The 22633-nt window shown below is 32.6% G+C and overlaps 1 protein-coding gene across 39 annotated transcripts in view; it reads left to right on the top strand.

Moving 5' to 3' along the window:
* The window catches only part of PPIP5K2 (diphosphoinositol pentakisphosphate kinase 2), a 98800-nt gene that overhangs the window by 35652 nt on the left and 40515 nt on the right, over positions 1-22633 (top strand). For 17 of the 39 annotated variants that reach the window (XM_072789095.1, XM_072789057.1, XM_072789054.1 and 14 more), the window contains 10 exons: positions 805-946; positions 1706-1929; positions 7660-7787; positions 8368-8482; positions 13612-13719; positions 13807-13923; positions 17395-17562; positions 19051-19167; positions 19828-20001; positions 21289-21361. In XM_072789095.1, the coding sequence (XP_072645196.1) occupies positions 805-946; positions 1706-1929; positions 7660-7787; positions 8368-8482; positions 13612-13719; positions 13807-13923; positions 17395-17562; positions 19051-19167; positions 19828-20001; positions 21289-21361 (1366 nt within the window). Of the gene's footprint in view, positions 1-804; positions 947-1705; positions 1930-7659; positions 7788-8367; positions 8483-13611; positions 13720-13806; positions 13924-17394; positions 17569-19050; positions 19168-19827; positions 20002-21288; positions 21362-22633 lie in introns of all 39 variants that reach the window. The other 22 variants (XM_072789234.1, XM_072789225.1, XM_072789185.1 and 19 more) reach the window with 4 other exon arrangements.

The raw sequence follows: 22633 nt of genomic DNA, 5'->3' as shown, positions 1-22633 counted from the left end.
TTCAGAATCAACAAATGTCTCCAGTGCCAAAGTAGACCTAAATGCCAGGATCATTCTCTGGATCTGTAACCTATAAGATTTGCTCTCCTAGTTTCTTACCGTGTTATCTCTTGGATACCTTACAGCAAAAATACAGAAGTTCTTTGCCCAGAATTTTTACTTTTCTTTGATGGTTAGATTGATCCAAACTAACTAGTTTGTAATAATAGGTGTAATTCACTTTATGAACTTTAAAGAAACTTACTTAATGGGATAAAATAACTCGCCATGCTAAGTATCAAAACTGGAATTTGAAACTATGTTGTTGTTAATAGATTTTATTAAGAAAATCTCATCACAAAGGCATTAGCATGATCTTTAAGAGGACCAGATCTATAGCCGGACCACCTGCTTCTTTTCTCCCACTCTTGACGTACTATTGGCTTGATCTTAGGCAAGTGTTAAATACCTCATCTGAAGGAAGATGGCGATAGTAATAGCATCTTAGGGAAATTGCATGTAAATATATGTCGAATGGTTAGAACCATATTGAGTCAGCAATTTGTCATTGTAAGAATAAAATTTCATTGTAAGAGTAGTTCTGTTAAATTTTCTCTGTGAGTACTCTCATGATTATTAATAATTACTATTTTTTAATGTTAAATTCTGAGATTTTTACTTCCTTTTTGATCTTATTACTATATTTTAGGGGTCATTTTCAGTTTTGATATGGAATTGGTCTCCAGCTACTGGAAAATTTTGTATATTGATCTTTTAGACAATTAGGCATAACTAGATGTAAAATTTATACTTTCCTCATTATAGCTTACTCCATCCGGAAGCATTTCTCTTATCAAATCAATGCATTTAATTAAAAATCCTGTGAAGACTTGTGATAAAGTTTATTCCTTGATACAAAGTTTGACTTCTCAAATCAGACATCGAATGGAAGATCCCAAATCATCAGGTAAATATATGTTCCTTTGAATGTGAAACAAATGAAAATTATTATCCAATTACTATAAACATTTTAAATAAGATGCATCAATCTTAAGAAATTAAGCCCCTCATACTATTCAAGGTATGAGTTAACATACGTGCAACAAAAGAATAATAGCTTATAATAGGTTATAGTTTCTTTTCCCCATGATAGCATGAAAAAGATAGTAAAATATTACTATTAATTCTGTAGCATTGCCATATAGTTAGAAGCAAATAGCATAATAAGAAACAAGCAATAGGAAGATGATCTGGACTCTAACTCTCAGATTAACTTGGGCAACTTTGAAATCTAGGATTTTAACTGATAAAAATAAATCCTCTGAGCTGTTTAATTCCTAATGTTCTTTTCTGCTAGAGACTATCCTGTTAGTTCTGTGAATATAGTAAGAAAATAGTATTTAAAATTCAGAATTGAAAATAGCCTTAAAAGAGTTTTGTTATAATTGTTATTCTTTTTCCTCTGATTATTGAAATGTGTAACATAAGGAAAGGCCTTTTATAAACCGAAGTCCTAAGCCAATTATATATATCTTTTATTTAAGTCTACAGAATATATGGTTGCTAATGGTATATGCCTATAGTATCATTCCCTTCCTTCTTAATAGTTCTACCTCTGACATTTAAAAAATTCTGATTATCAGTTTTTTAGTATATACCTTTTTTTAAGTATATACCTTTACTCTGATTCTAAGTTTAATATGTTAAATATGTTATGTTGTTTTAGATATTCAGCTTTACCATAGTGAAACATTAGAGCTTATGCTACGTAGATGGTCCAAGTTGGAGAAAGACTTTAAAACAAAGAATGGAAGATATGACATTAGTAAAATCCCTGACATATATGACTGTATAAAATACGATGTCCAGCATAATGGTTCCTTGAAATTAGAAAATACAATGGAATTATATAGGCTTTCGAAGGCATTAGCAGATATTGTTATCCCTCAGGTGAGTAAATCTAGGATCAATTTTCTTACAGTGTTCTGTAGCTTCTTTTAAAATGTCTATCACTGGATAAAAGATAGTGGTTTTCATCTCTATAAAACCCATAACTTTTAACAGGAAAGTAATTATGAATTTATAAATCAGACTTTTTTGTTTGTTTGTTTGTTTGTTTGTTTGTTTTTTTAAATCAGACTTTTTATTGTATTAAATCATTACTTGATTTTCTAATAGTTTGATTATAATGCCTTTAAAACTTAAGAATTCATATTCCTAAAGAAAAATAATATACTAACAAGACGACTGAAAACAGGATGGAATATATTACTTAAATATTTATTGGCTACTTATTATGTACCAATTCTGTGCTATGAAGTATCTGGGGAGTGGGAGCAAAAGGTAGCTGTGGCCCTATGTAAATTTTACAAGTCTTTTTATTTTATGTACAAGCATTTTGAAAAAAAAATATTTTTAAGAAAGAGCAAGGAGGGAGGGGCAGAGGGAGAGGAAGAGAGAGAATATTAAGCAGGCTCCATGCCCAACATGGAACTCAACATGGGGCTCAATCTCATGACCCTGCAATCATGACCTGAACCAAAATCAAGAATCAAATACTAATTACTTAGAGGTCAAAGTGTAAGTTATTTTTGGAAGATTGTAAGTCATGAGTCTTTTCATTTATAAGATTTATAAAAAAGGTGTAACCAAAGCTTAAATAATAGAAATGTAATTAGGCAGAGAATCAGCTTGATAATGAAAAGACAAGTGACAAAACAAGTGAGTTACAGAACATAGCAGAAAATGATTCCAGATTCCCTTTTGGGACTTGTTTTCAACTCAACTATTAAAGATTATTTGGATATTGTAAAGAGAAGATTGGAGTAGATCAGATATCCAACTATGAACCGAAGTTAAAAAGCAGAAAAAAAATGGAATACATGAAAAATATGAAGATGCTGAACCAAAGTAGCCTTTCTTAAAAATACAAATAAAAATAGCTAATGTATCAGTGTCCCTTTCTTAATATTCACAGAAAATTCAGGAAAAACTATAGACGTTGAAAAACTGGAAATTCAGACAGTGTACAACTTACCTATAATTATTTGTGTACAGGTTAAGGATTAGCTTATTCTTTCAGCCTGAGAACAGTATTTGTTTGGTCAGATGTATAATATAGATGATCTTAAGTATATTTTTTGATTCGGTGATTTGCAAAATGAATTATTTAAAAAGTAGATCAAAGTATCTACTTAGAAAAAACACTGACTTAGCAAACAAGGAATTATTATCTGACAACTTCTTTTTACTAAATGGAAGAGAAGTTTTATTCTGCAAAAGTAATTTAGAGGCATTCTGGATTTCAGCTCAGGTCATGATCTCAAGGTCCTAGGATCAAGCCCCACATCAGACTTCCTAGCAGGGAGTTTGCTTGTCTCCCACTCCTTCTGCCCCTCTCCATAGGTGCATGTGCTCTCTCTTTCTCTCTGAAATAAACAAATCTAAAAAAGAGAGAGATATAATTTTACAGAATAAAAAGTTTTATAGAGTAAGATATTTTAAGATTATCATCAAAGTGAACACACTTAATTCTGCATACTCAGTTTTAGCTGCAATATATAGTCATTGAGTCAACACAGGTTTGATTATAACTCTGAAGTTAATTAAGTTGGACTCATCTTTGTTAATAAAATTCAAGATAGAATTTATTCAGATTTTTCTTAACTATTCTGAAAATAGTGGTTGCTGTTTTGTTTTTGTTTTGTTTTTTTAAGATTTTATGTATTCATTTGAGGGGGGTGGAAAGAGAGAGAGAGTGAGAGTGAGCATGAGCAGGGAAGGGGCAGGAGAGGGAGAAGCAGACTCCCCACTGAGCAGGGACCCCCCCACAATGTGGGGCTCGATCCGAGGACCCTGAGATCATAACCTGAGCTGAAGGCAGACGCTTAACCATCTGAGCCAACCAGGTGTCCCGGAATGGTTGCTATTAATTCTGCTAACCATATAATTAGTTTGTCTTGGAAGTACAAATAAGATCCAGGTGTTTTTCGTTGTTTTGGATTGCTTTGACATTAGTCCAGGCTCAGTGCATGTTAGTTATACTCATTCTTTCAATGAAGATTATTTAAAGGTATGCTTTTTAGGTAAACTGTAAATATGACAGTCTTAAACATTAAGTGTGGCTGTATGTATTCTTCAGAGTAGATTTTCAGTATATCCTAACTTTCCACCTCAGTGGCTAAATACACAAATGATTTGTTACCATATAATCTTGTCTGTTTTGTTACATGAATTATTTAATCTCTCGTTTCTCAGTTCTGGATACTAAATGTTCTAGAATTGGGACTAAAAAGTTGGTTTCTAAGAGTTGGGCGTAAAAATATACTCAGGTGTTAATAGGGTTTTAGATGTTAATTTCTCCTATGTATCCTGTATGTATTTCAGGTTTATTGCTTATATCCCTGAAGAAATTTCTTACTATCTCCTTATAACTTAAATATTTATAATGAATTTTTTAAAGTAGTATAATTAGAACAATCAGTAAAAATGATAATGAGTTTGGAAGATTTGAAACATCATTTATATCTTTTAAAGTAATTGTCATGCTCAACTGTTCTCAGTCTTTATTACAATAATTATCTTTGGATTCAGTTAATTTAGATATCAACATTTTGAGAACTTACTTGAAGACACCTTCAGAATTTCTTGCTTGGCTAAATTATTTATCTTTGAAATGTTAGGATATTTCAGACAACATTTTGTTCAAGCTTACAAGCATCAGTCTTATTTTTGGTAAATTCATAATTACATTTGAGTAAAGTTATAACTTTAAAAGTAAGAGATCTTTTTACATGCTTTCCTGTATTTCTGAGAGTATAACTTAAGGAGAGGACAGCTTTAGGCTTAACTCCCTAACTTTTCTGTTTGTCGTTCCTTACTATGGAAAAAGTTGGAATTTCTTCTTCTTTTAATGGAGTGTTGAATTCAGTCCAGTAAATATTGTTTTGCTTTGTTACTTTAGCCTTCATAAATCCAGAACTGTGGATAAAATGCAGGCATTTTCAATCATTTAAACTAAAAATTATAAATGTATTTATGGTAATTATAATGATAGTACAGTTTATAATGGGAAAAAATGAAAATTTTGCCTACTTAACTCTCAAGGAAATAAAGAATATTTCAAGCTTAGAGACTTGATGATTCTGTCAAATAATGAAAATTTTGACTTGTTTAGAATATACTAATTTAGAATTAGAAAATATTATTATCTGTGCAAGAAAAATGGGTATATTCTCTGGTATACTTCCAAGTGTTGTTATGCCTCTAAAAATGTCTATGCTTACATTGAATTGATTAGTTCTTACATCTATACTATGTGAATTATATAATTCTAATCATAGTTAAGCTTAAATAGAACAGTGTTTATTATTTTATTTAACGGCTAAACTAATTTTAATTAATTACAGATACTTTTGCTATGATAGAATTAACTTTCCACTTTTTAACCAGTCTCAATTTTCATCAAATAAAGGTCATGGCTTACAAACAATACTTTAAAATAGACATGATGGGATGGTGGTAGATAAGAACTCAAGACTAAATCTCGTACTGAGGTTCTTTTAACTGCCATCACACTTATGAAAGTTTGAAGACAATTTGTTTAGTTATTTGTGGGTTATGAAATGCAGAGAAGAATGTTCATACTAGCATTTGCCACATAAAGTCCATCGATATTCTCATTAAATATAACCACATAATAAGCTTTCATATAGCTTCATGTGGTATTTTAATTAGTTCTGTTTATGGCAGAAATGGTGTAATTACATAGGAGAACTAGGATATCTAAAAATTAATTATTTGATACTAGTTGGTGTTGGCAGGTGAACAAAATACGTCAGTGTGTTAAAGGAAAAAAATTCCTTCATTACAAAATTTATATATCTTTGTGTAAAATTAGAAAATGTAGAAATAGCAACAAAAAAAAATCACTGATATTACTAACTAGGGAAAAACATTTTAATGCTTTAGAAAATTCTTAAAGGATTTTTCTTTTAAATTCATGAAGATAGAATTTTTCTCAATACATGTAACAAATATATTCTTTGCAAAAATGAAACTGGGAAAAGCATACTATATTCTTTTACAAACTGATTTTTTTTTTCCTTCACTTAGCACCAAGAACTTCTTTCCATATCATTCAAGCTATATGTACCTCATTACTTCTACTGGCTAAATGGTTAAATAATTATTTGGTTAAATAATTTATATTTGAGAATTTCATATTTGAGAATCTGGATTCTTCATTTCTTTCACTCTTTTTACACATCTTTATATATACTCAAGACTATTTCTGTAGCTCCAGAAATCTTTTACCAGTTTTCTTCCAGTTAAACAGTGTTTGAGAGTACCCGTTTCCTCGTTCCTTGCTAACAACACAAAAAAAATTTCGTCCGATGATTGTTTTTTAAGATTTTATTTATTTATTCATGAGAGACACAGAGAGATAGAGGGAGAGGCAGAGGGAGAAGCAGGTTCCATGCAAGGAGCCTGATGTGGAACTCAATCCCAGGTCTCCCGGGTCACGCCCTGGGCCGAAGGCAGGCACCAAACCGCTGAACCACCTGAGGATTCCCGTCTGATAATTTTTAATTTCAACATTTTTCTTTAATTTACACATATACAATTACATATATATCTTTTTTGCATACCCATTTCACAGTCATCTATACTGGCAAGATTATTGAAGCAACCAAGCTTTAGTTTAAGGTAAATGACTCCAAGAAGTCCTATTTTCATGGGCCTTCCATCTGTAATTAGTCAGTGTTTTCTTTATTTGACAGTTTTCAAATCTATTACCCGTATAGAGTTTTTGCTGTCTAGAAAGTACCTGATACTAGGAAGTAGCCTTTAAATTCAGGTATCCTAGAATGAATTTGAAGAAAGAGGGCATGCCTGTTTCTACCCTCATCTCTACTCTCTCTTTTCTTTCTCTGTCACTCCCTCTCCATTTTCTGCTTTCTTTGCCTTTCTCCCTCTTTTTCTCTTTACCTATCACAGCTTTTTCTCTTTACATATCAGGTCATTTTCTAATCTACCTCTTTGAACTGTAATTTTTATTATAATTATTACTATGATTATGTTTTCTTAACATTCCATATTGTAATTCCTCATTGTAAAATTAATTAACTCATAATTATTATTGAAGTCATTAAATTTGATGAATTTCATTAGATTTTTGCTCACCACTAGGTAAGTCTTTAAAAGTATTAGCCAAAGTCTTTTAAATGATCTGTTAGCCTTCTTAGTCTTTGACATTCAAATAAACAAAATCTCATTGTTTCATTTATATTTCTTTTCATAGGTTTATTGAATGTTTTCTTTGCTTTAGTGTTTATATCCTTAATCCATCTTTCTTTTAGGATTGTTTCTACATTTAAAACCTTAGGATTGAGTTGAAGTACTATCCATAAAGATTACATTCATCCATTCATCCTCCCCTTCAAAAACCACTTGCTTTTTTTTCACTTCTACCAAAAAAATTTTCCAATTATACGTAATAGTTTTAGGATACTATACCTGTAGTTGCAAAAAATATAAAGTAGGAATTTTGTAATGTTCATAAAAAGTTTTCTAAAGATATTTGTCTCTTACTAGAATGTAAGAGTTAATTTAGCAGTACATGTATTAGAGTGCTTTGTCATTATATCTTTTTTCTAATAACATGTATTTTCTGCTCAGGAATATGGTATAACTAAAGCTGAAAAACTGGAGATTGCCAAAGGCTACTGTACTCCTCTAGTTAGAAAAATTCGCTCAGACCTCCAGAGGACACAAGATGATGACACTGTAAATAAACTCCACCCTGTGTAAGAGACTGTACTGGTATTTAAATCTATAGGCGTCTGTTTTTTCGTATTTCAAACCTAATGTTCCTGTGAAGAAATCAGGAATGTGTCACTTAGTGCACTGTGGAAATAAGGATTACCTAGGTACTCCAACAGTTGACTTCCCACCAAGGTTCTTGAGGGCTCCCAACTGAGGAAAAACTGAGATGAACAGGGAAAGGGGATATATGTCCTCTTCACATGGGATTGTCAGTGTTTACCCTAGTCAACAGCATAAATATTGGTGAGTTTCTTTAGGGCTATGACCTTTGTCATTGCTATTAGAGAAGCTAAAATGACCCATTTACAGTGAACTTGGTTAGTATTAACTCCTTTTAGATTAGATTAACTAATCTCAGAGGTCCCAATTAGTTCTAGTTAATCTTCATGTTAGAGGAATATCTACTAAGATAACCCCTCCATTGTGGTTGGAAGAGGGAAAGATTCACTTAGTACAGTCTTTCACTTCTAGTAAGATTAAATTTTATTTTTACCAAGTAATTTCAAAACTTAAGTTTTGACTAGATGGCCATGTTCTAACATTGTCTGCTGCTAACTTTAGGTATTCCAGAGGTGTTCTGTCTCCTGAACGTCATGTTCGTACCAGGCTATATTTTACCAGTGAAAGTCATGTACATTCTTTACTATCTATTCTTCGCTATGGTGCCTTATGCAATGTAAGTAGAAAAAGCTATTCCAATCTGCTTAACAAATATGGTTCTTTGAATTTGTAATGAAGTCACTAACACTGGTTTTTACTGTGCATTTTCACTAATTGACCATTTGCCATAATTTTTCCAGGGTCTACTATATACCAAGCACTGTGCTAGATGTTGGAGATAAAGACATGTTCTCTTCCCTTTAGAGAAGTTTAATTTAAGTAAACAATAACATAAAATATTTTAGGTGATGTTATAGGCTGGTGTTAATAAGATAAAGAGAAGCTGATGAATTTGAGTTATTTAGGGATAAGAAAGAACTTGGTGTTGGGTTGGATATTGTACCTCTCATCTACTGTTAGAAATGAATCATACTACACCTTGGCTTAAAACAATCACAGTTACTTGTATCTCTCACAGTTTAAAGGATTGACTGTGATATACTTAGTTTCACTTTGGGTCTCTTATGAGGTTGTGGTTAAGACAGTGGCTGGGGCTTGAATCATCTCAAAGCTTTCCTGTCCTGTATGGTGCTTGATGCTGTATGTTGCCTAGAATTTCAGTTGGGGTTGTTGACCACAGTACCTACATCTGGCCTATTCTTGTGACCTGCTTCCTCAAAACAGGGTAGCTAAGTTATAAGATTGAGTTTCATAATGGAACAAGGTGCAAGTGCAAGATATTTTAATGACCTAACTTATGAAGTCACATGATATCACTTCTACTGAGCTATATTGATTGAGGCAGTCACAGAGTTTCATCCAGGTTCGAGGGATGCGGAAATTCATCTACATTACTACATGAGTAGAGTGTCGCTGTCACATTGTAAGATGAGTACTTGGGAGTAGATACATTGTGGTGGCCATCTTTGGAAAACAGGATCCATCATATGTCTGCTGTCTATACAGTCCATATTTCTCCCATATGCAAAATTCACTTAACCTCTTATCCAGTATTACTCCTCTTATTTTATTATATCATAAACTTGACATCCCAGGTTTCTTCATCTAAGTCAAGTCCAGATGTAGATGGGACTCCTTGGACATAACTCCTTGAATGTTCAAGAGCATTCAACCTTAATTCAGTGACGTATGAACTGAAGAGAAAAATTATCTGTCCTTGAAATGCCCAACATACAGTGGTGGGTTAGACATCACTGCTGTAGGTGAACTTTTCAAAAGAGTTTGAAATAGAAGGGACACTGTAGTCACTAGCCTGTAGCAATTTTGAAATCTGCCTAGGTCTATGTTGCCCATTCTTTAAATGGGACTCTGTCATGCTGCCAGGCAGTAGTTTCCCTTGGCTCATGTCTTCATAATTTGGGTTCTTGATTGCTTCATGGGTCATCCTTCCTTTAAAATAAAAAGTAGCTCTTGTTGGCAGTTGAGTAATTTTCTTCATCCTGCTTCCTGCTCAAAGAAGTTTGGGGTTCCAAAGGTCTGTTTATTTTTAGTTGAAGGTGGTATAATTTAAAAAACAAAACAAAATGGAGTCATTTAGAATATATTGTATTAAACGCATCACACCCAAAGATCTCTTAAGGATAAGCCCTTTTCTACCGTGGGTTCCCTCTGTGGTTACTGAGGGATGACACTCAGCAATACTTATTGCTTAATACTGAGCATCTGAGAGAGCATACTCCTAAGGTCCTGAGGATGTCTTTTGTTTCTTTGGAAGGTCTGTGAAGCACCTCATATCTTTATGAGGTCTTAGCAAGTGTTTTTATGATCACACAATGTTTTCATGGTAGAGTCTTGTGTTTCTTTCTTCCTGAAAGCCACTTTTTAATTACAGTATTGTTTGGTCCCCAAAATGTCTGGAAATGAGAAACAGTTTAATTTTTGGAGTCAGCAAGCTTCTTTATAATTGACAATTTTCCTGTAGCGTATCTCTCTCCTAGTTTATCACAGGCAATGAGAAGAATCTTGGTGACATGTTCAGTACTTTTCCTAGAAATCTCCAGAGCTAGTTCATTAGGTACACTGACTACAGTGTAGTGTTTCTACACTTTATGCCCCTACATAGCAAGAGTCGATTTTCCTGTAGCTTCCAGTAACATTTTTCTTACCTTTGTATAATCCCTTACCAACAACTTCCTCCAGCCTGTTAGGCTTTCACTAACACTCTCCTTGAGACCCCTCCAATGCTCACAGGTAGGGAGGGTGAGAAAGAAAAGAGTCAGGAAATATTTCCGTATCTCTAATGTTGGTAATTCAGCAGATGATCCTACCATTCACTGATGAAAGTAACACTTGAGGGGGGAAGATCGTATCTTAAGAAGGAAAGTAATAAGTTTGGTTTTAGCCAGCTTGAGTATGTTCGCATGTGAGAATAGAGGTTTAAGTTAAAAGTATAGAGTAAGGAAGCCAACACATTAATGACAGCTAAGGTGGTAGCTAGTAGTAAGATTCCCAGGAAGTTTGCATTTGAAATGATAAAATGACATCATAAGTATTGGCAACGGAAGTGATAATGTACAAAGAGACTTAGAGATTTTAATATCTTGTTTCTCAGTACACCCAAACCATAGATTACCCAGAATACAATGTCACTCTATTATATGTCAAAAATGTATTTTCATCCATCTCTAAAATAGCAAAAAATAAGAATTTTCCTTCAAGTTTCTATGTATATATTGCTGAATACATCAGTACACATCTATTGACAAAGTAGTTCTTAAAAGAAAATTCAGTTTTGTTTTACTTTTTTAATAAAGGGCTGTTAGATGTATAATGGAGATTTGTTATGTCTCTTGATTCTTAATTTTATTATTAGCCTTGATGAATAGTTAATATTAAAGTTACCCAAGTTATTTCTATCCTCTGTTTTCATCAAATTTTCTAATTCATATGTTCTTCCCTCTACTTTTGGTTTCTTTTTTGTCCCATTAAGAAATGGCAAAGTGACATCCCTTGCATACATATGTGTATTAGTTGAGCTTTAGTAAGAGAAATCTTTTAAAAAAATGACAGCAAGTCAAGAACTTCCATATTGAGTCATAATGATGGAATTGTTTTGGGGAGGATAACTACATCTCTTATGTGGTTCCTTTTTGGCTCTCTTACACTTATTTAGAAGGTGGAAAAACCATGGACGATGCTTCCACAGAACAGGCCATAGTGAGCAGTGGATGAGTTGGCAACAGATAAGGTTGGGGAGCCAGTGCCTTGGGAATCCTAAGGGAATTGGGAAACCATTTTTAAGCAGGGAAATAAATGGCTTTGGTTGCTGTGTGGACAGCAGATAGGCTGGAGTAGATAAGAAAACAGGAAGCTCTCGCAGTGATCTAAAGAAAGATGATATAATTGGACTGGAGTAGTGGTAGTAGAACTAGAGCTTGTTAAGTATATATTACATTCAGCTGCATTTCTAAAACAGAAGCTGAACAACTTCATTCTTTGAAAACTCTGCTTCCACAATTTCAAAAAAAAATTATTTTTTTACATTAGTAAGTATATGTAAAGTCTTTAATATCAACATGATGTCTCATTTTCTAACTTAAAAAATTTATTTGAACTGTAACTCATTGCAACTCATGTTATCTTTATAAGGCCCTGTAACTAATATAATAAAACCTTGTTCAGTCTCTCCCAGTTGAATTTTTTGATTTTTCAGTGTGAACAGGGTAAAATCTAGCTCTCCACAATAGGTTATTTTTAAAGGTGTTTGTTAAGGAAACAAGATTATAAGTAAGATTTCAGAGAATATATTTAATAAGCCTTATTTTAAAAAAAAAAAAGCTTTTTATGGATTCTTGCATGTTAATTGTGTTTAGGAAGATGCTACTAAATATTATTTAATTTCATATGTTCATTAGAACAGACCTAGCAACACCTGTTTGACAGCACTGAATTTGATATTAGATGGTGTTCTTATAAATAATGTAGGATCACGAAGTCTAATACATCTTTTTACCTATTGAAATTTTTTGATATTTAAATCCATTATTTATAGTAATTCACATTTAGTGAAACTCAAATGCTATGCTAATATTATTTTAAGAAAACATGTACATACATCTTAGCACCTATCCCTCCTCCAAATACATAGGCAGACGGACACACACAAACACACACAGATGCAGTTTTTTCTCTGCAGTATTGCTTAGGTTAGGAGTAGCTACTTTGATGGCTTGGCATTAGAGCACTCAGAGGTGTGGCTAGCCATTTATTAAAATGATGCTAAGCACACACTGAAGAATACAAATTATATGATGTATATTTACTCTTCCAGAAACTTCAAAAGGGGAATGCATTCTCAGAGATGGATAATGTCTAAATGTGAAAACGTGCTGTTTTGGGTTTGTTTTTTTTAAATAAGTAATCAACATGTGTGTTAGATTTCATTTTATAAAGTAACACACATTTTGTACTGGAGTCCAAAATATCATATACTCTTACCGTATGCTCCCAAAAAAATGTTGTGTTCATTTATTTCCAAAGTTTATGACCTATGAAATGAAGAAAAGTTATCTGTGATGTAGACTCTGTTGACCATTGACTGTAGACTTTGAGTAGTTTTTCCTTTTCAGATAGAAATTTCCACTTTGAATGCTTCTAGTACATGTTCTGTAGGATCCCTTTCAGTTCTGATGGAAATGATTTATGTTTAAAGACCAATGGTCATCTATACATGAAGGAGATGGTAAGATTGATAGAACCTACATATGCCACATCCTGCTGATTTAGATACCACTGCAGAATAATGAGGCATATTTACTGTATAATGTACATTGACTTATGAGAGTGGGAGTAGCTCTACTCTTAGAGGATAGTATTCAGTTTATAAAGCATGATTCCACAATAGAGACTTTGGGACTTCAGGTTAACTAACTGTCTCTTACTCTCAGAATTTAATGACAGGTTTGTATTTCAAGAGATTTCTATATTTACTTTCTAAAAGCTATTCAAAAAGATACCATTAGACTTTCTAATACTGCTGGTAAAAGATTTTTAAGATAATTTACCTAAACATGAGTAATTTACCAAGACTTACATATAATTGAGTTATTTTGACAGGTTGAACATGTATGTATTTACCTTATTTGTGTGGTGTCACTCAGGATTAAACAAACTACCATAATGAAAATAAAGTGACTTTCAGGTAAAGCGATATGAGAAAATGCTTACCATATACCTTTTGTTTAGGAATCAAAGGATGAACAGTGGAAACGAGCTATGGATTACTTAAATGTTGTCAATGAACTCAATTACATGACTCAGATTGTGATCATGCTTTATGAGGATCCTAATAAGGTAACGAGAGTTCTTGATTTGTGTGTTTTACCAGGGTAATTAAATAGCCTGTAGCTTTTCATTTTGGAAATATTCTATATTTTTTAGGATCTCTCCTCAGAGGAACGTTTTCATGTTGAATTACATTTTAGTCCAGGAGCTAAAGGATGCGAAGAAGACAAAAATTTACCATCTGGCTATGGCTATAGACCAGCTTCAAGAGAGGTAATAAAGATGCAACTCTCATTTTCTAGATTTTCATAAGGTTCCTTTAAGAATTTCCTATTAATGTCCTTCAATTCTTGTCCCAACTACTAAGTAGCAAGATAATATCATTTCTTTATGTATGATTTGGGACAACTTTTTTTTTTTTTTTTTTTTTTTTTATTTAAAGAGAGAAGGCAAGAAAGCATGAGTAGGCAGGCTGGCAGAGGGAGAAGCAGGCTCCCCACTGAGCAGGGAGCCCAACATGGGGTCAATAGCAGGACCCTGGAATCATGACCTGAGCCAAAGGCAGATGCTTAAATGACTGAGCCATCCAGGCACCCTGAGCAGACAATATGCCTAAGCATGCTAAAATTTTTTTATTTTATTTAGATTTTTTCTATTTTTCAGGCCAGTATTTAGAATGCTTAACTATAGTTTTAGTTCTGGTTTTGGTTGTTGTATTACTTGAGGACTAGTGCGTGGTAAACACTGTGCTAAACACTTGGCAGAAATTATTGTATTTTAATCCTCATAATAACCTTATGAAGTTAAATACATAACTCAATTTAAAACTTTTTACTGTTATAATTCATATTGATGGATCATAGATGTATAGCTTAATGATGTATTACAGAATGAACACAATTACAAAACAGCCAGCTAGGTTATAGATAGAATAATATCATCATTCCAAAACACCCAGATTGCCCCTCCTATCACAACCTCTGTCTTCTCCCCAAAGATACCTACTATTGTGACCTTTAGCACCATATTTTATTTTTTATTTTATTTTATTTTATTTTATTTTATTTTATTTTATTTTATTATTTTATTTTATTATTTTATTTTATTTTATTTTATTTTATTTTATTTTATTTTATTTTATTTAAGATTTTATTTATTTATTCATGAGAAACACAGAGAGAGGCAGAGACACAAGCAGAGAGAGAAGCAGGCTCCTCACAGGAACCCGATGTGGAACTCGATCCCAGAACTCCAGGATCACGCCCTAAGCCGAAGGCAGATGCTCAACCGCTGAGCCACCCAGGCTATCCTAGTACCATATTTTAATTATGCCTATTGTTTGAACTTTTTATAAATGAAATCACAAAATACATGCTTTTGGGGGGATGTGGGGTGGGTTTAGCTTCTTTCTTTTATTATGTTTATGAGATTTATCCAGTCTGTTCTTCACTTTTGTTGTCATGTAGGATTACATGGCAACAACAAATATAAATAAATATAGTGCAGTGTGCTCATCTTTTTCACTCTAATCATTTATTTCCAGTTCAAGCTATGAAGATGAGTGCTTTTATGAACATTTTTGTAAAAGTCTTTTGGTGAACGTGTATACACATTTCTTTTGGATATACATTAGAAAGTAAAATTACTAGGTCATAGAGTATGCATATGTTCAAGTTTAGAAAATACAATCAAATAGTTTTCTAATGATACAGCCATATCTTTGTCAGCACTTGGTATGATCACTATGGGGCTATTTTGAGGGATTTTGTTGTAGTTTTAAATTTACATTATCCTCATGACCAGTAAGGATTAGCAATTTCCATGTTTATTGGCCATGTGGATGTGCTTTTTTATGAAGTGCTCCTGGCTTGGACCAATATGGTGTTGAGTAGAAGTGTTGACACTAAACACTTAATTCTCAGGGCACCTGGGTGGCTCAGTCAGTTAAGCATCCGATTGTTGATTTGGTCTCAGGTCATGATCTCAGTGTCATGAAATCCATCCTAAGTTTGTCTCTGGGCTGGGTGTGAAGGCTACTCTCTGACCTTCTCTGTCCCCTCCAAAAAAAAGTAAATACTTCTTCATTCTCAAACTAAAGCAAAATATTCCAAAGAGAACTTTTTGGGGGATTTCGGTTGAGATTACATAAATTTTGCAGATCAGTTTTGAGGGAAATAACACTTAGCAATAGTAGATCCATTATTCTGAGGACTCAATTTATCTCTGAATTTATTTAGCTTTTTTGTATCTTTTTGATAAAATTAAGGGTTTGTATGTCTTGTATCTTTATCACATTAATTCCTAGTTCTTTATGTTTTTATGCTATCATAAAGGATTTATTTAAATTTCATTTTCTGTGGCTCAGTGATCGGGCGCCTGCTTTCGACTCAGATCATGATCCCGGGATCCAGGATTGAGTCCCACAGTCAGGCTCCCTGCAGGGAGCCTGCTTCTCCCTCTGGCTATGTCTCTGCCTCTCTCTCTCTCTCTCAGTCTATGTCTCGCATGAATAAATAAATCTTTAAAAAAAATATGAATTTCATTTTGTTTCTTATTGTATTGAATTTTAACTCATTTTTGTGTGAAGATTTTATAACTAATGACCTTACTAACATGCTGTTACTCATTCTAGTAATTTATCCATAGAGTCATTTGGATTTTCTGCAGATATGATCATACCTATGAATGATGACAAATGGTATTGAGTAGAATTAGTAATGGTGGGTTCAGTAATATTTCAATGATTCATTAACTGTGATGATTCTGTCAAGATTTTAGATATCCTTTAACCAGTTAAAGAAGGTCCTCTTTATTTCCTATACTCCTTATTTTGATGCGTGTTTTTCTGTACTTCTGCTTGACTTCTTTTGGCTGATGTTATATTTGTGAGATTCGTTGATGTAATTGTACTTACTTTTAGCCTATTCATTGTTATTGCTTTAAAATATATGTTTTAATGTATGACTATACCCCAATTTACCCATTCTATTATAGATAAATATTTGATATAACTTTTTCAAATTTGTTTTTTTATCTCGGACTCTATCCTATTTGTCTTGGTACAAACCCAGTAAATATTTAGTAAGTCATCATAAGATTATTTGTGTATGTAGTCATCACATGTGTTGGGAATATTTGGAATAGAATTTAAATATTCTGAAATTTATAAATTAAAATGGTGGGGTTTTTTATTTTTTTACCTTTTATTTATTTATTCATAGACACACAGAGAGAGAGGCAGAGACACAGGCAGAGGGGGAAGCAGGCCCCATGCAGGGACCCCGATGTGAGACTGGATCCCAGGTCTCCAGGATCACACCCCAGGCTGCAGGCGGTGCCAAACCGCTGCGCCACCGGGGCTGCCCTAAAATGGTGTTTTACTTTGTGCTCATGCCAATGACATTGCTGTATAAAAAAGCTCATCTCTGTTTTTTATTAGTGTCCTTTATTATTATTTCTTATTTATGTTGGCATTTGATGAAATATAATTAAGCATTTGGTTTTATATTCCTTGTTTTTGTCACTGTTTAGTTTTTAGTGTATTTCTTAAAGTCAGGAACTCTGTCATCTGTTTTATGGTACCCATATAATACTAGGCTATTGTAAAAATTCAATTAATATTGATTCATTTGAATCAGCAAACTTGTACATGTGCTTCAACTGACTTCCCCAATTGGTGATTAAATTTATCATAAGAAACTCTTGCTTTACCTGAATTTTAAATGTTGTATTCTTTGCCCACAGAATGAAGGCAGGAGATCTTTTAAAATTGATAATGATGATGAACCACATACTTCTAAAAAAGATGAGACTGATCGTGCTGTGATACTGTTCAAACCTATGGTATCAGAGCCAATTCATATACACAGGAAGTCTCCACTTCCAAGATCTAGGAAGATGGCTACAAATGAAGTAAGTGTATGTGTCAGAGCATGTTTTTCATAAAATAAACTAACTATATTTTAATAAAACAGAAAAGAAAATACAGCTTTAATTATGGAGTGTGGAAACCTAAGAGATTTTTAATTGTCAACTTTGCCTCTTTTTCTAATAAATATTTTTAAAATATAGAGGCTGTTAAAAAAGGATTAAGAATCTGGAGCTTTATGTATAGTTTTCATAACAAAGTTCAATAGACAGAGTAAAACGAGACCTTTGAAAACTGATCTGTTTTTCTGTCCTGTCACTTTAGGTTATTCTAATAAGGAACTTTTTTAAAAGTCTGATTTAATAGGCAGAGAATAATATTTACCTGAAAGTTGAGAGGAACTGCCGGAAATGCTTCAACAACTGATTCCAATGATACTGTAGATTAAGATGAAACTCTTAAGTTTTTAGCCTGATTGAAAAATCAGTATAAGAATTTGAAAATTCAGTTGAAAATTTGCTTTTGTATTAAGATCTACAATTAAGGAAGGCTAATTCTTATGTTCTCTAGTAGAATAACATGTAAATAACTACCAAAATAAGATTTAACAGGAAAGCTGAACAGTTGGAATGTAGCTTGTTAAGTAAATCTTTAACACCAGTATACATTTTTATAATTTAAATGCCTTTATTTTAAGTTATCTATATTCTCTATAGGATGATTCTCCCAGCTTATAAAAATGTTTTCTAAATTCTCAAGTTAATGTATAGAGCAAGATTTTAAGATGGAAACAGCCCTCAATTTTTAAGTTAGAAAAATATTTTTGTTGATAATTAAATATGCTGAGTTGTAATAATTAAGTATAACATTTATCTAGCATTTGGTGAGTTAGAACATAAACAACAACAGAAGAATTATGCTCATTTCTGTAGCCCCAAATTATATAAACAAAAGTGCTTTATGACTCTCAAATTTCAAATATATATGTGAGCCAATTTAACAATTATGTAGGAAAAACACTCATCAATAAATAGATTGTGGTAATTTTATAATGGAGAATTACTGGTTAGGGTTTCTGTGATTTGTGATATTTTAAGTAAATCATAAAAGAGGATGACTAATAACTAGAATTTGGATCTATGTTTTAGTATAGCTTAATTAAAAAATGAGAAACCTGGGGTTATGTTCAGGTATCTTTAATTTCAGAAATTTGGGAAATGACATTAATATAACTTAAACTACCATCATGTGAGGGCAGTGATTTTGATGTTGTTGAACAAAGCAATCTGTAAATTAATCAGATTGTTCGAAATTTCACCATTAAACCTTCTCAAAGCACACTGATACAGCCAACTGTGTTGTGAGTCTTCATTTTGCAGCACATTTGTATTTGTAAAATCTTCAACAAAATCACTGCCCTTTGTTAATTTTTAAGACACAGAACACATTTATAAACCTTTTTCTCATAAATACTTAAATAGTTGCTTTCAAGAGATTATTTCTATGCCATGCTAAACTTTTACTTCCATAAGGTAAATTATTCAAGTAAAACCTTGAAGACTTTTTCCAGCGTCCACCATCTCCATGGATATCAGAAGTTTGTACTTCCAAAAGACACACAGAGAAAAAGACTATTCTCTTCATTTTGTGCAAGTAGATTTTACTCTGTCCTCACTGTCTGAAACCTGAACATGCAAACATGTAACTGATGATGTTTGCTGCATGTTTTGCTTACTGAACTCTATAAATAATTATTGGAGGGGGTAGACAAATAAATAGCTTGAAAGTGGAAGCAAGCGCAATTTGAATCCATCTTATCTCTCTTTTAATGTCTGGCAGACAGGTTGTCTTCTACATCATATAATTTCTTTAACCCTTTGCACGGTTCTTTAGTGCTTTGGGTTGAAAGGTTACTGAGTTATAGCGTAGAACATCTTGAATATTTAAAATTAAGCATAATGCTTTAATATTCTAAAAGTTGCTAAAACAGATAATTGTTAAATCTTTCCATATTTAAGGGAGAAGGGACAACTATTAAGCAGTATCAATATTTTGTATATTTAAGATAAGGTAATTCTTGTCATTGTTATCACATACAATTAGATTTATAAGTCATTCCTGTCAGTTTCTCAAATATTTGAAATATTTGGCTCCCAATTACTGTTTAATAGTTTCTTAAAAATTGGTAAACAAATGCAAACAAACTGTATTTTTTTTTCTTTCTGATCATTTGGCTCTGTTGTATCTAACTTTGCATGCTCTGCTTTTTTTTTTTTTTTTTTTTTTTTTGCCCCCTTTCTCACTTCCAGGAAGAGAGCCCCCTGAGTGTGTCTAGCCCAGAGGGTACTGGTACCTGGCTGCATTATACCAGTGGTGTGGGTACTGGGCGTCGAAGACGCAGATCAGGGGAACAAATCACTTCTTCCCCTGTCTCCCCCAAATCATTGGCTTTCACATCCAGTATTTTTGGCTCATGGCAACAGGTTTTTAAACTTTACTTCATTAAACATTTTCCTACCCGCATTCAGAGCAACAAACAGCTGTCTTTGAGGACATCTAATCCCTTATATTTAACATCAGAGTAAATCCTTCTGTATTTTAATTTTTACATCATTGAATAATGTTTGTGATACCGGACAATATTCAAGAGGAAAAAAAACCTCTTATAGTGCATGTGTTTAGGATTTTTACTGGGAGGGTTTTAAATATCCAGGATTTAAAAATTAAATCAATAAATTTTACACTCCTGGAACTTTAGCGTGTTAATAAAAAACTTTAAAAAGGAAAGAAATCTTTTTTGACATAGTTGTCCTTTAAAACATTCAGAAACAAGATTACCTAATTTAATGGTAAGAAAATTTAATAGCCTTTTTGCCCATAATTGAAAAATTAGATTCCATTTGGAATTTGCTGAGAATATGAACATTTTTTACAGTATCAAAATTTATGTGGTCCTGTGTTAATTAGCAGGGTACATCTAATACTAATTGTTCTCTCCCTCACTATTCCATTATCTGGAAGTATCTAATTTAAGGATACATTCAGTTTGGTGTTTTTTTGAGTTGTATATTTTAACGCTCTCTTTATAAGAGAATGCAATATATAGGTGCCCATCAGCAATATGGGCCAAAATAAAAGGACTTCAGAAGGACTTTCTGTGATGACATTTGGAAATTTAAAATACTAGGGGTTTTTTTTGGTTTTTCTGTCTTAACAATGGAAGGTCTGCTGTTATACATGACTTTTCCAAGAATTTCAGCAATTTCCTTTTGGAAATATAATGCATTTGATTATAGGAAAAGGGATTATGGTATCCATTAAGGCTGTGAATATTTAAAGGTTACTCTGATAAAGCCCGTGCATGGATCAGTAATTGTATGGTGACCTCAACAGTCTCTGTCTGTCTTTTCTTTTGTTTGTGATTGTTTTTCCCCCCTTCAAATACAGGAGCTGTTTAAGAGTGGGCATTTGGCTTCTTTTAAGAGTGAAATTATATCAATCTATTAATTGTTTCTTTTCATCTGTCTTGTTTCATACATGATATTTCATTCTGAATGCCTGCTTCGCACCACTTCATTGCAAGGACTTCATATGAAATGGACTCCCTTCAGAAGGGGATCTTGCATGATCTTTCATGTTTTATGTATTTCTACTAATATTTATCATACAGCTTATTAACCTTTGTCTGTCTGGAACAGGCTGCAAATGAAGTATGGACTTTTGAATTGATTTTACTGTTTTACCTCATTTATTTTACTTTCCTTGCACAGGTTGTATCTGAAAATGCTAATTATTTGAGAACACCAAGAACTCTTGTGGAACAGAAGCAGAACCCTACTGTAGGTATGTGGTCTAAAAGAAATTCTATTCCAAACCTTCTTCAACTTGCTATTTTGCACACATGTAAAACTCTTCAGTGATGAAAGCATGACCAAATGCTATGCTTTAGTTTTTATTTAACCTGTATTAATTTAAAAATGTGTTGTACAACTCAAAGTATACAGTAAGGTTTCAATAGAATGAACAAGAAACAGCATTTAATTTGATTTATAACTGTTTTGAATGTCTGCAGTGTAAGCTACTTAGTCCAGTTACCAATGCTAGTTTTTGTATTCTATACATTAAAATCCCAAAATATTTTAATGAGGAAGGAAATTTCATTTTTCCTGGCTGATAAAATTGTAAATATGCCATTGCATACAAAAAAGAACCTTCTGCTAAAAAGAAAAAGAAAAAAAAAAAAAGAACCTTCTTCTTTCCTGATAAAAAAAGTGGGGAGTGTTTTAAGCCCTTTCTTGGTGTGTTAATTTTCCTTTTGATTATCTCCTAAGGAAAACCAAAGCAAAACTAATGCATAGGGGCAGTTGTTACTCATTACTGACCTGTAGAACATAATTGGTTCTTTGCAAATAGTATTGCAAAGCAACACTGAAACTTATCAGTTTTAAGCTCATTGTTGATAAACTATATGGAGTAAGTGGCATAGTATTTTCTCTATAAATAGTTGTCTAAATAGTTTTAATAAAAGCATAAATAAGTTTCAACTATATACTTTGATCTACATACTAAGTATATGAACTATTTGTTGATGCCTATTAAAGATCTTCCTTAATTATATATAGTTTATGTTGACAGCTTTTAATATTCCCACATTATCTTACTTTATGTATCATAACATATTTGATAGAAATTTATTTAATCTTTACCAAGTGGTAAAAGTTTTGCTTGGGTGTAAATACTTTTCCTACAAATTAAGCGTCAGTTTATACTGGCTGTGTTTTATTTGTTAATAATGTGTTTCATGGGGTCTTATTAATTAAGATCTGAAGACATTTAAGTATTAGAAATTTAAGGTGTTTAGGCCTGGATGACCTACAAGGAATTGTTCTCACATGGTCTTCTCACAAATTAGTAAGCTTTAATTTGCTTCATTTTGTAACATGCATTAATGATTTTTAACTCAGGGGTATCAGAAAAGATTCTTCATTTACAGACACACATTAAAAAATATTGCTCTATTATGGCTACATTTGTGCTAGGAATGTTTTTTTATATGAACTGTTCATGCAAACTGACAGTATCCCTTATCAACCTAAATTAATTTCTGTATTAGTA

This window comes from Canis lupus, chromosome 2, assembly GCF_048164855.1.
Source record: "Canis lupus baileyi chromosome 2, mCanLup2.hap1, whole genome shotgun sequence".
NCBI classification, from domain to species: Eukaryota; Metazoa; Chordata; class Mammalia; order Carnivora; family Canidae; genus Canis; species Canis lupus.
The sequence above is the reverse complement of the archived record's forward strand: the minus strand, read 5'-3'. Positions and strand labels throughout refer to the sequence as shown.